The 12,465-nt window shown below is 38.4% G+C and overlaps 2 protein-coding genes across 9 annotated transcripts; one reads left to right on the top strand and one right to left on the bottom strand.

The window, feature by feature from the left end:
• The first annotated feature begins 3,157 nt into the window (after positions 1–3,157).
• On the top strand, positions 3,158–9,416 carry LOC18427316 (uncharacterized). Of its 8 annotated transcripts, XR_016048401.1 has the most exons (7): positions 3,158–3,722; positions 4,400–4,515; positions 5,071–5,246; positions 7,373–7,451; positions 7,857–7,950; positions 8,293–8,401; positions 8,663–8,681. XR_016048401.1 is itself a non-coding variant. In XM_006836369.4 (5 exons), the coding sequence occupies exons 1-5, from the start codon at positions 3,437–3,439 to the stop codon at positions 9,264–9,266; spliced, it is 981 nt and encodes a 326-aa protein (XP_006836432.1). In that variant the 5' UTR covers positions 3,158–3,436; the 3' UTR covers positions 9,267–9,416. The 8 variants fall into 8 exon arrangements, 3 of the variants coding, with proteins under 3 accessions (XP_006836432.1, XP_088712925.1, XP_088712932.1); XR_002279765.2 differs by lacking the exons at positions 7,373–7,451; positions 7,857–7,950 and adding an exon at positions 8,973–9,416 and having other exon boundaries at positions 8,663–8,887; XR_002279766.2 differs by lacking the exons at positions 7,373–7,451; positions 7,857–7,950 and adding an exon at positions 8,950–9,416 and having other exon boundaries at positions 8,663–8,887.
• A 182-nt stretch (positions 9,417–9,598) lies between these two features.
• Positions 9,599–11,198, bottom strand: LOC18427317 (FAD-dependent oxidoreductase family protein). Its single transcript, XM_006836370.4, has 2 exons — positions 10,391–11,198; positions 9,599–10,241 (listed from the first exon to the last, which is right to left on the bottom strand). Exons 1-2 carry the CDS (start codon positions 11,196–11,198, stop codon positions 9,886–9,888), a joined length of 1,164 nt encoding a protein of 387 aa, XP_006836433.3. The 3' UTR covers positions 9,599–9,885.
• Between the last annotated feature and the right edge of the window lie 1,267 nt (positions 11,199–12,465).

Genomic DNA, 12,465 nt, shown 5'->3' with positions numbered 1-12,465 from the left:
GTGTATTTTACAACATATTATCTATACCGTCCATTTTCAATATTATCATATGTTTATAGATCTACTTGATTTTAACCAATTTTTAAATTTAAAATTTTATAATTAGATATAAAAATATATTTTGAGATAATCTTAAAAGCATTTTACATCAAAATTATATACCATGATAAAAATTGAAGGTGCACATTACCTCTACACCCATCGATGCGTCTGTATGCAAACTGCACCCTTCTATAAGTCCCTCATTTGAAATCCTTGTCCCAAAATCACTTTTAGGAAATCTCTATCATCGATCTAAAATCAATTTTCCAACATCAAAAATAGGATTTGAAGCTAAAAAAATATCCAATTTGACATCTAATGAGCGAGAATGATTGCGACCTCCATGTTCAAAAAAAATAAAGGAGAAGGTTTCTATAGATACGAGGCTCTAAACAATTAAATTATAGCCTACCTTAAAAATTTAACTAGAAGAGGTTTTTTTTATGCTCAAATATCCGCGAGAAGGATTTATATATAGCCGAAGCTCCAAACAATCAAATTAGAGCGTACCACAAAAATTTAACTAGAAGAGATTGTTTTGATGCCCGAATATCCTCAAATTGATCATCTCGAGGCATCAAAATGCATTGACATGAGAAAAAAATGGATTTCAAGTTTTAGAAATAATGTATTTTGTAATGCATTTTTTGATCATCAATTTTCAAGTTTTCATAGATATGTCGATCTACACTATTTATGAAGCTCTAAACTTTATAAATAAAGATGAAAATATATTTTAAGGCTATCACAAAAATTTCCAATGTGGAAAGTACATTTCTCGATACTATTTGGGTTAGGCTCTAATTTGATTGTTTAGAGCCTAGGCTCTATACAAACCGCACCCAATATCCTCGAATTGATCATCTCAACATCAAGATGCATAGACATGAGAAAAAAATTGATTTAAAGCTTTGAAAATAGTGCATCTCGTAACCCATTTTGAACCGTCAATTTTCAAGATTTTCAAGTTTTTATATATCTGTTTGATCTACATTATTTTTTATGCTTTATATTTTATGATTAGAAATAAAGATATATTTTAACGCTATCACAAAGATTTTCAGTATTGAAACCACATTTCTCGATACTATTTGAATGTGTGCTCTACTTTGGTTGTTTAGAGCCCTGGCTCTATACAAATTGAACCCAAAAATAAATTGTCTTTTTGCAGACAATCCCATTTTTTCTTTTAAAAGAGCTATTTTTACTTTATGGTCGAAATAAATGATAATAGTTAATAATTATTGAAAGGTTGAATATTTAAATAAGAAAAGTTTAAATAAAGCTCGTCATATTAAAAAAAACAAAAGCATTATTTCAAAACTCACCAAAAATTGCAATTCCGGCGTCAGAAAACCTTAAAATCAATCATCTCAATCTTAAACAATACGGTCATGAAAAAAAATTTAGTATTTCAAGCAGCGTTTTAAAAAACGCCGAGTCGAACCGGACTCGCCCGGTTCGACTCGGAAATAGTGAAAAGGGACCAGATCGCCCATAAAATCGGAAATCGTCCGGTTCTAGAGAGAACCGGACGATTCTGTACAGTGAATCGCCGATTCACTGTACGGAATCGGCGAGTCCGAACAGTGAATCGGCGATTCCGTACGGATTTTTTTTTTTTTTGTTTTGTAATCCATGATAAATTTTTTTGTAATACTTGATCGATTTTTTTGTAATCCATGATCGAATTGTTTTTGTTTTTTTGTAATCCATGATCGAATTTTTTGGTTTTTTGTAACCCATAATAGAATTTTTTGTAATCCATGATCGAAATGTTTGTTTTCTTTTCTTGTAATCCATGATCGATTTTTTTGTTTTTTTTTTTTTTTTTGTAACCCATGATAGAATTTTTTGTAATCCATGATCGAATGTTTTGTAATACATGATCGAAATGTTTGTTTTTTTTTTTTAATCCATGATCGAAATGTTTGTTTTTTTTATTGTAATCCATGATTGAATTTTTTGTTTTTTGCTTTTTTTGTAACCCATGATAGAGTTTTTTGTAATTCATGATTGAATTTTTTGTAATCCATGATCGAACTATTTTTTTCTTTTTTTGTAATCCACGATTGAATTTTTTGTTTTTTTTTGTTTGTTTTTTTTGTTTGTTTTTTTTTGTAATCCATGATCGAATTTTATGTAATCCATGATCGAATTTTATGTAATCCATGATCGAATTTTATGTAATCTATGATTGAATTTTTTGAAAATTTGTGATTTTTTTTGTTTAATCCATGATCGAATTTTTTTTTGTAATCCATGAAAGAATTTTTTTAAAATTTGTGATTTTTTTTTTAATCCATGATCGATTTTTTTGAAAATTTGTTTTTATTTTGTTTTAATCCATATTATTCAAGGAGAAAACGAGAGAGATGATGATTCTGAGGCCACCCTATCCCAGCCATATTATTCACATATCGAGTCCCAACAGCAACAGTGTAGGGATGAGCACGAAATACTGTAAATTAAATGCTGAATGGCGGTTCATGCAGGGAAAGAACATATCAATATTCGTATATTCATTCAAAAACATGAAAATTCTTAATAGAGTACCCTCATTTTTTATTGAATTCCTAAAAAACAATATTTATAATGAATTTTAATAATTTTTTCGAATTTTTTTTAAGCTTTATTCTGACCGATTCACCCGATTTCCGATCCGGATCGCCGATTCGCCGATCCGGATCGGTTTTTTGGAAGCCCGATCCGAGTCACCGATCCGTTTTTTAAACCATTGATTTCAAGCCTTAAAAGTCATAGATATTGTAATACATGATCTAGATAGTCTATTTCCAAGTATGCTTCAATTATTCACATATTGTGGATCTTTACATTATTTTCAACAAAAAGTTTAATAATCGGTGGTAGATACCGATTTTAGATATTTTTCATCCTCAAAGTGTTTTACAGATGTGGTTTTGAGATGGAGCTTTACTTTCTTTTAGTAATATTAAAAAAATATTTGTGAGCTGGATCGGGTACCCCAAAATCCAGTTCTGATCGATGAATCGGCAGTTTGAATCGCCATTTTAATGAGCAAAAAAACCAATAAAACAACAAAAAAAACATATGAAAAAAGAGTGAATAGGCCAATTCTCATATGAGATCAGACGATTCAGCGCCAACCCTACATTTTTTGAATCTCTGCTGTTCTTTCTTGCGGCCCGGCCCGATAGGAAAGAATCCTAAATAGGTATTTTGAATGAAGAGTGTATGCATACTATGCTCGCGCGGGAGCGTAGTATACGCGCTCGACGGAATTTAGACGTAAAAGTAAAGTTGTCAGATATAAAGAAGCTAGGTGGCGGGAAAATGAAAGCGAGACACTGATTCCAGTCCTCCTCACAAACACGATAGTGATCCATCCATTAGGGTTTCAGCTGCAAAAATCATGTCTTCTTCTTCACTCTTCCTCGTTAGGTTTAGCAGGAGGAGGAGGAGATTGCTTTCCTCTTTGCCATCCTTCTCATATAATTTGATGAATAGGAATGATAATCACATTGCATCATCCCAGTTGACAAGAGTGAGACCGGAGAAGCAATCACAGAGCACAGGCCATCATAGCTGCTTGTCGGCATCGTCACCGTTGACATGGCTGAGTGAGGATGGCAATGGGCAAATAATTAGGAGATATTCTTCTTTGCAAATTCAATCTCTGCGACTTCCTCGTCATGATGGTATGCGTGGTTATCATCTATTTATATTTTGCAGTTTCTCGAGTTTTCGTTTCTCTCTCTTTTTAATGCATTCTGCATTAGTTCGGCCTGTGGTAGAATTTCGGGGGGGGGGTTTGGTTGAGAGGGGCTTAGGGTTTACAAGTGCGTGTTTGCCTGTTTATTCCTGCAGAAGTTTGGAGTGGGTTTTCCTTGACATCTTGAGAAATCATTTTTCTTTGAAATGCAGCCAAATTTTGAACTGTAACTGGGAATCCCTAAAAATTCAGATAAACTTTATCCCTCTATTTCGGTCCCTTTTTAGGATTGAATTATGTTCCATCATTGCACACGGATTATGGATTTTGTTGTTCTCCAATCTATCTGAAATAAATTCAGCCCAAAGGGCCAAATTCCGTCCAAATTTTCACTTTCATGTGCGAGAATCTAGTTCTTGATCAAAACTTTGTACCTTACGTTGCATCCGCGCCCTTGAGTATACATTTAGATAGCTCTATATATACAGTAGTCGTGATATAGCTTTATTGGATGTCTGCTGGTTTTTACTGTTGTGGCTCTCTCATTGATGCATACTTCAGAAGTCAACTTATTGCACCGCTGATTTAGTAGTTGTTGTTTTCTTTACAATGAGGATGGTTTCACAGGCTTTTAATTCGTTCTAAACTCATCATAAATTACAGATTTCATCGAGAAAGAGGAAGGTGAGATTGGTTTCACTGAGAAAGACAGAGACACTGATTTGACTGAGGAAAGAGAGAATGATGGTTGGGAAGAAGAGGAGGAGGTTGAGCCTGAGGTATGAACTCCTTGTCTTTGCTGTCCACCAAGAATTCGATATAAATCAGAGGGGGGGAGCATATGACAGGTCAATGGGTTATGATGGAAAACCATGGTCCATTATTGGGGTCGACTGTCTTATGCGATGATGGCCCAAAGGCAGATAGGCCCGCGACCCACGCATCCTGCTCTGGTGGGTCCCACTAACTATCAACGACAATCATGTCATGGAAGGGTCTACGCCCGTTGGGCAATGGCGTTCAATCATAATAGTGGCCTGTCGTAAATTGACCCATATCATGTGTTATCCTGGTCAGCATTTAAAGAATCACTGAGCCAACTTGGTGAGTCTTGGATCTGGACCATGACACTTCCTATAGTCGTGTTGTCACCTAATTTTAGATTGTCCATTTATTTATACAGACTTGGGTGAATCTTGATCTGACTTGGCCAAGTCGAACTGGTTGATTCAGGCTCGGGAACCTAGCGAGTCCTGACCTGTGTCCTGGTTCTGAAACATATGTCCAGGTTGATGAAATTTTCTTCTTCTTCACTATTATTACTTTCTGACTAGATGGATGATGGTGGGGATGGTGGAGGCATTGTGCTGAGAGACTTGCCGTGGGGTGAGAGAGTTTTATCACTGGCACATGAAGTTCTACTTCAATTCAGAGATGAATTGAAACTTTTTGCATTCAAGGCCTCTCATCGTGGATACATATATGTGCGTTTGGACAGACTTTCCAATAAGTATGCCTTTCTCACACACTGGTCCTTTGTGCGTATGATTTGTTTAGATAGAATCGATCTTTTTAGATGCTACTTATCGTAAATAACATGAGTTAAGTATGCATATTTCGGTATCACATGATGTACAACTGTTCTGGTAACATCCTAATAGCCATGCAAAGAAAAATATGGGGAGTCATTTGGGGTGAAATTGCTGTACTAATTTTCATTAAGTTACCCACCATTTAGGATCAAGAGACTTGTGAACAAGTTTGGTCAATATTAAACTCCTATTTATGAATGTTGTGGCTCATTCGATTCAAAATGAGGCCTGTAGTCTTGTTTGTTACTTGGTATCTTAGTACACTGCTTATGTGGCCAGAATTAGCTACTTGGTGATTCACAGTTCTGCATTAGAAGTCTTCAGAATGTTGTGCCTTGTTTGCATTTGACTACGTTGTGTTGTTTAATATTGCAATATTGTAGAATCTTCCTAGCATGAGCATGTTTTCTTTGTTCATAACAGGCAATAACCTCAAGTCTTTTAATGTCACAATTCTTTATTATTTGTGTGCTGCATCCATTTGGCTGAGCTCTATGGTCAAATGTTTGCTAAATCTGTCATTTAAGATTGCTAAATGTGTCCAATCTTCCCACTTTTGAATATGGTTTTGCTGTCAATTGTATGAAAATTGTATGTTCTCGACTTACCTTTCATCCTTATGCATAACTAAGCATACTTGTCATAATCCTTTTAGGAGATGCTGAGTAAACTTTCACTAGAAAGTTGATTGAAATAGTGTATAATCAATACAACATCTACTAAAATTGAAGTGAAACACCATTGCTTACAATTCTTACTTCAAATAGAATCAACAGCAGTAATTTAGGAGGCGAGATTGTTGGCCTTTGGCAATATTGAACAGTACATGTGCCCCTGGTAACGAGTATCCTATGGTTGCCTTTGTACAGAGAATATGGAGGTGTCTTTTGTCGACTTAAGGTGCTTCTATCTGATTTCTGTTGCAGCTGACCAAGATGCACTTTCATAGGGTTCAGTATTTGTGATGCACGAAGTTTTTCAATTGCAGTCATAGTTCCTATTCTGAGACCCTTAAAAGGGATCTTGAGCAGCTAAGGCTGGAGATCCATGATAAGAGCGTTTCATCAAATTATCGTGCTAGTTTATGGATGACTTCCCTGCTCTTGCCTCAGCTCAATTTGATTCTATAACTGAGTGATGTTCGAAAGGGAATAGTTAGTGTAAGGCTTTGTTCTTCATTCTAAATGAAGGGTTTCAAATTAAGGGGACTTGGAATTCCATTACCTAACTTGGGGTTTCCACATCTTGGTCTGATTGGCTAGCTATCTAATTAAGGGCAAGTTGTCTTTGCATAGACCTTCTTATGAGAAGTGTTCCAATTGGATACCCTGGCACTGGTTGGTGCTGTGCAGATACATATATGTAGGAATCTATGAATATAATCTATTTATGTGCATGTCTGTGCGCACTTTATCTTCTGTTTGTTTCTAGCAATGGAATTCTATTCTTAAAGGTTGTGGCCGACATGGGCTCTGGCACGAGGCCTCATTCTCTTGGGCAGGTGAACAATCAAATGTGTTTTGAGGTCCTATGGCCCAATGTGGCACCAACGAATTAGTTGTCCCTACAGCCCCTCTTATAAAATGATTTTGACTTGGCGAAAAAGGACCACTTGGTGATCGCATGAATCAATAACTTCCTCAACAATGTCTAACTCCTCAAGGCACTTTTAACAACTTGCTAGACCACTGGATTACATTCAAACAAGCATCTTCCAGACTTAAGGGGAACCATGGATGATTGATTGCAATTCTGATTCCCTCAAGAAGGGCCTTTGCTTCTGCTTTGGTTGAGTTAGGGACTCCAAAGGCCTTGAGAATGGCACGAGCATAATCCCCAAGGAATCTTGTTCCTGCTTTGGCCAGGGTCTTCCCGAGTGCCACCGTAAAAAATTAGGTTTAAATACACCATACATGCATGCTGCATGTTGTTTTCATTACATAGATGTTAAATAGACCTCCACATGTGCTTACTACATGTCTTCATTGCATAGATTGCTAAAGTAGCCCTTTGATATATGTCCTTTACCAATGCGGCTCTGCAGGCATGTGGTTCCTTTGAAGTGTTTTATGACTTTCTACTCCAATCTGCTGGTTCTATTATGACTTGCAACCTCTCCAAAGGTATTTCATCACTTATCAAATATGTAGAACCACTAAGGCCTGTTTAGATGGACCATTCATTAAGCATAAGTGATATTCTTTTCTCTCCCCATTTAGAAGAGAAAAACAGGGTAGCTTGTCTGCTCTATATTCAGGGGCAAGGCCCTTGTTTATTAAGAAAATACTGCCGAAACACCGCAACTATTGAGGACAAAAAAATAACTGTTCCACTTACTTCCAAACAACCCCTATCGTCAGTACATTCATCCAAATGGAGCCTAAGTATGTTTTTACATGAACCTTTCATCCCCTGATGACCTTTATAATTGCATTTGCGTAAATTTGTTTTAATTAATTGACTAATTAGATTGTTTTCTATGTTAAGTATGATCACATTCCCAAACAACTGCTTGTTGCGTTTTGTAGGTTGTAAGGACGTGGAGTCCACTTCCTTTATTATATACGGGACCAAACCTACAATAAACAACGCCAAGACATAAGAATATCAATAAGAATCTCGGTGACTTCGTCTGCTCCTGGGCTGTTCTGTATCTTTGTAATCTCTCTTTTCCTTCAATGCGATATTCACAGTATCAAAAACACAGAATACGAATAAGAATGAATATGAAAGTAACCTATTGATGAATTTGAGTATCTCAACAAATTTTAGTTATCTCAATGTATAGATTGGTTGTATTTGGATGTATTTGGTGATATCTGATGAAATTTCCCTGTCAATGTTTATGGAGTTTTAAATGCGCATCCTTGAAGTTTCCAGCATTCACTTTGGATGTCCCACTGTGAATTGGGAGCTTTCTGACAACTTCAATTGTGTTTATCTTATTGATTTCTCCATTAACAGATATGGTTGTCCTAGCATGGAGGAGATTAAAACATTCAGCTGTCTTTATAAGAAACGGCTTGACGCAGTTGGAGAACAAGGAGACATACCAATGGATTTGGCTCTAGAGGTAATTTTGGACCTAGTATTCCATGCAATTACCAAAAGAATATTGTTCAAAATGCATTTTGAACTATTATAAAGGGCTCCATTTTTGGTACGTGCCCAAGCTTCATTCTTGGGCCTTTCTTTTCTCATATGGTTAAATTCAAAATTTACACAAATTTGGTTTGCGATTAGGCCTAAATCAAGCGTTTCATCCTTTTCTGTTTTTCAGCTCAAATTTGTGATTTGGCCTAAATCAAGTGTTTCATCCTTTTCTGTTTTTCAGCTGCCCAAAATTGGACTGGCACCCAAAGCAAAAGTTCTGCTGATTATTTCATATATTTGTTTGTTATACTCTTCGAAGTTTAATCAAAAGGCAAACCGGAATCTCTCTTCAAACGTTACTCCAATTGCTCAAGTGTAGAGCTCTGTCATTGAGCTTGCTCAATGAGGCAGAATGTTCGTAGAAAATCAAATATTATCCTGAAGAAGAATTTTCCTTTTGAATTATGTAGGTCTCTTCTCCTAATGAGGCAGAATGTTCTAAGAAAATCAAATATTCTCCTGAAGAAGAATTTTCCTTTTGAATTATGTAGGTCTCTTCTCCTGGAGCAGAGCGACTACTGAGGGTGCCACAAGAGCTAGAACGCTTCAAAGACATGCCCATGCGAATTACCTACTTGGATGAGGAATCATCAGAAGGGAAGCTCAAGAAACAAATTGTCCAATTTGACTCAGTCGATGCCGAGTCTGGGCATTGCACATGGAAGCTGGCAAATGTTAAGGATAACAGGATTAGGGGAAGGACGTTGACTCGGAAGCAAAAGGAAGTTAGGGTCATGACACCCTATACTACGTTGAGGAGAGTAATGTTGTATCTGGAATATTGAACTTTGGTTATTTGTTGCGTCACCAGTTTTATAATAGCTCCGTTTGATGTTTATATGGGAAAGCATTATCTTGCTCTAAAATTACGATTATTATCTGTATTTGCAATTATCGGTTATCAGAATTTCAACCCCGATCCCAAAATTTTAAAAGCGTGATTATTGAAGATCCCTTGCTGGGAGCACAGGAGCGAGATCCTTGAAGAGACACACACTAAGAACTGTTTGATGATGTTCTTTCTTTTGACCATTAACCATAAACATGAAGTGGATGACTGTTTAATGTATTCCTTTTCTTTTGACAAATCCTTTTTATAGTTAACCATCAACTCATGGAGTGTAAGCGTGTGCATCTAAGTTATTCTCAGAGATTAAATACAAATGGAGACATGTACATCAGGGACTGAAGAAAGATTAAAATGGGAGGATAAAGGAGAAAACACGAACAGAAAAGCAGAAATTGACAGTAGGGGCATGGGTCCTCTTGCTTATTGAGCCATGCAGCTTCACCCTCATTATCCTGTGTGTAAATGTAGCACAAGAACACCCAACCAAAGAGCTACTTGAAACACTTGCCATCAGAAAGCTCCAACGACTGTAGTCTTCCCTGTTGAAAGCATGATCAAATGAACCTTCCAGGATTAAAGGGCTCCAAATCCACAATGGAGGCCCTGCCCTCCAAGATCAACTCAGCCAGGGCTGCACCCGTGGCCGGCCCATTGAGTATGCCCCAACAGCTGTGTGCAGTGGCAACATACACCCCCCCAACATTGGGCACCCTCCCTATGATGGGGTGCCCGTCCTCTGAACAAGGCAAGAAGCAGGCCTGCTCTTCCTTCACCTGTGCCCCTCTCAGATGGCTTGACACTGTAGCTGCCACCCTGTGCAACATCGCCACCGACTCCTCCTTTGGCGTGATTTGTTGGGGATCATCCGGTACCTCTGTTGTTTCCGACATCCCACAAACATAGACTTCCCCTATGCAACACCACCATCACCACCCACAAATACAATGAGTAAATTGTACACATACACAAACACATATATAGGCAGAGTGGCTCGCTCCTAGCTCGACATTGTTGTATGTCCCAACAAGATCAAAGGGCATACAAGAGACAGAAGCTTACCAGTAGGTCTAGGGTACACCTCGGGGTCGATCTCCACTCCCTGGGCAGTTATGTATCGAAGGAACAAGGCATGCGGTGTGATGGCTTTGGGATCATGGGGCTCGAGGACGATGCTATGCGCCTTCACCCCTGACACCCGGAAAATGGAAGATAAGAGCGGAAGCCTATTCGACCATGGACCGAGTGCCAACACGACTGCATCCGCAGGGAGGAGCTCACCACCCACCAGCACTCCCCGAACACGCCCACCCTCCACCTCCACACTCTCAACCTCCCCCATCACCACCTCCACCCCATATCGGTCTCTGGCCGCTCTCAGAAGCGTCTCCGAGAACAGCTTGGGGTGAACCTGGGCAGTGGTCTCAGGGGTGCCAATAGTGGATAGGCGTCGGACAGGGCCATCAATCCATGGAGACACGCCACCCGCCACCACTTTGTAAGCATTTGGTTGTTCGCTGAAAGTGAGGCTCAGCGCGTTGAGGGGGCGGTAACCATAGGCTCTAGGGCCATCAAGCTCTTGGGCCAGGGTTTGATGGAGGCGAAAGCTTGCACGAGCAAGGGGACCAAGGGGGCTTCCGTCACACCAGTCGAGGGCAAGGAAGCCACCGGCCTTTCCAGAAGCCGCACAGGCAATGGCGGACTTCTCTACGAGGCCCACAGAGGCACCCTTCTTCGCAAGGAAAAAGGCGGTGCAGATGCCAATCACGCCGCCCCCGCACACGAGAATCCGCCGGGCGCCGGCGCCCGCCGCGTCGCTAGCCATGGCCCTCGTCAGATGGTGCATTGATGGTGCTGGCGTCGTCGCCATTTACCTTTCACTCTCGCTTTTAAAAGAAAGAAGGTGTAGAAGGTCCGCATCGAGTGCACATATGGCTTCATTTTAAGGCCTCCACATAAACGAGGAAGCCCACCTCATCTCTCGCCTCTTTCCACAGTCCAATTCCCCCTCCCTTTTATGGGAAATATTTATATAGAGCCCAGGCCCTAAACAATCAAATTAGGGCCCATCTCAAAAATTCCTTCCTCAAATTGATTATCTCTAATGATGCATGGACATAAAAAAAAAAAAAAATGGATTTTAAGTTTTGGAAATAGTGCATCATCTAATATATTTTTGACAATCAATTTTAAAGTTTTTTATAAATTTACGTGATTTTATAACTAAATATGAAAATATATTTTAAGGCTATCACAAACATTTCTAATATTGCAACCATTCGATACGATTTGAATGTACGCTTTAATTGTTTAGAGCTTTGGCTCTATTCAAATTGCACCCCTCTTTTATTGACCCAAAAGAAATTCCCTCTCTTGTCCCTCGTGCTCTCTCCCATTGTCTCTAAAATGTGAGAAGCTTTATTTGTAGGAATAAAATTGTGCTAAAAAAATTGTTTCGATAGAGCTACAATCCTATCAAATTAAGTAAAACCTCACATTAAAGCTCACTAAAAGTTATAGTTATAGAGTTGGAAAACTTTCAAAATCAATCATCTCGGTCTTAACGTGGTGAAAAAAATTTAGGATTTTGAGCCCTAAAATAGTGTATATTGTAATACATTATATAGACCGTCTATTTTGCCTTAAAAATAAATGTTCACGGATATGCAAGATTTAAATTTTTTTTTACCTTCAAATTTCATGGTCGGTATTTTTTTTTGAGTAAATTGACTATTGTGTTAATAAAATAAGGAAGTACCAAGGTATTGTTAGATACAAAATCGGTCAACTCCCATTCCAGGAAGCCTAATTTCATAATCGGTGTTGGAAATCGATTTTAGAACAATCATAGAGATTTCTGATGGCCAAAGTACTTTTCGAATGAAGATTTATGCTGGAGCTTTACTTTGTTTTCATAAACCTAGGCCTTACTAAAAACTGCATCCAAATCTAAAATAATATATTTTTACCTTTTTTATCATTCTCTCTCTCTCTAACTTCTTGGTAGCGCCATTCCAAGCATTTCCCTGAGCAAACTAGAGATCGGATTTCTGGTGATGCGCCATTTGAACGGACTCAAATTTAGTGCCGGAAGAACTTGTGATTTTAACAATGCATCTGTAACAGCAAGTGTCCTT

The sequence above is a fragment of the Amborella trichopoda genome, chromosome 2 (genome assembly GCF_054954075.1).
Source record: "Amborella trichopoda isolate Santa Cruz 75 chromosome 2, AtrichopodaSantaCruz75HAP2 v2.0, whole genome shotgun sequence".
NCBI classification, from domain to species: Eukaryota; Viridiplantae; Streptophyta; class Magnoliopsida; order Amborellales; family Amborellaceae; genus Amborella; species Amborella trichopoda.
This window is presented reverse-complemented; position numbering and strand designations above follow the sequence as displayed.

Excerpts from the sequence above, each read along its gene's own strand:
- LOC18427316 (XM_006836369.4), top strand. The coding sequence starts at position 3,437 with ATGTCTTCTTCTTCACTCTTCCTCGTTAGGTTTAGCAGGAGGAGGAGG. Across the intron at positions 3,723-4,399 it reads GCGACTTCCTCGTCATGATG|ATTTCATCGAGAAAGAGGAA; the intron begins GTATGCGTGGTT and ends CATAAATTACAG. Across the intron at positions 8,402-8,972 it reads CAATGGATTTGGCTCTAGAG|GTCTCTTCTCCTGGAGCAGA; the intron begins GTAATTTTGGAC and ends TGAATTATGTAG.
- LOC18427317 (XM_006836370.4), bottom strand. The coding sequence starts at position 11,198 with ATGGCGACGACGCCAGCACCATCAATGCACCATCTGACGAGGGCCATG. Across the intron at positions 10,242-10,390 it reads GGTGTACCCTAGACCTACTG|GGGAAGTCTATGTTTGTGGG; the intron begins GTAAGCTTCTGT and ends GGTGTTGCATAG.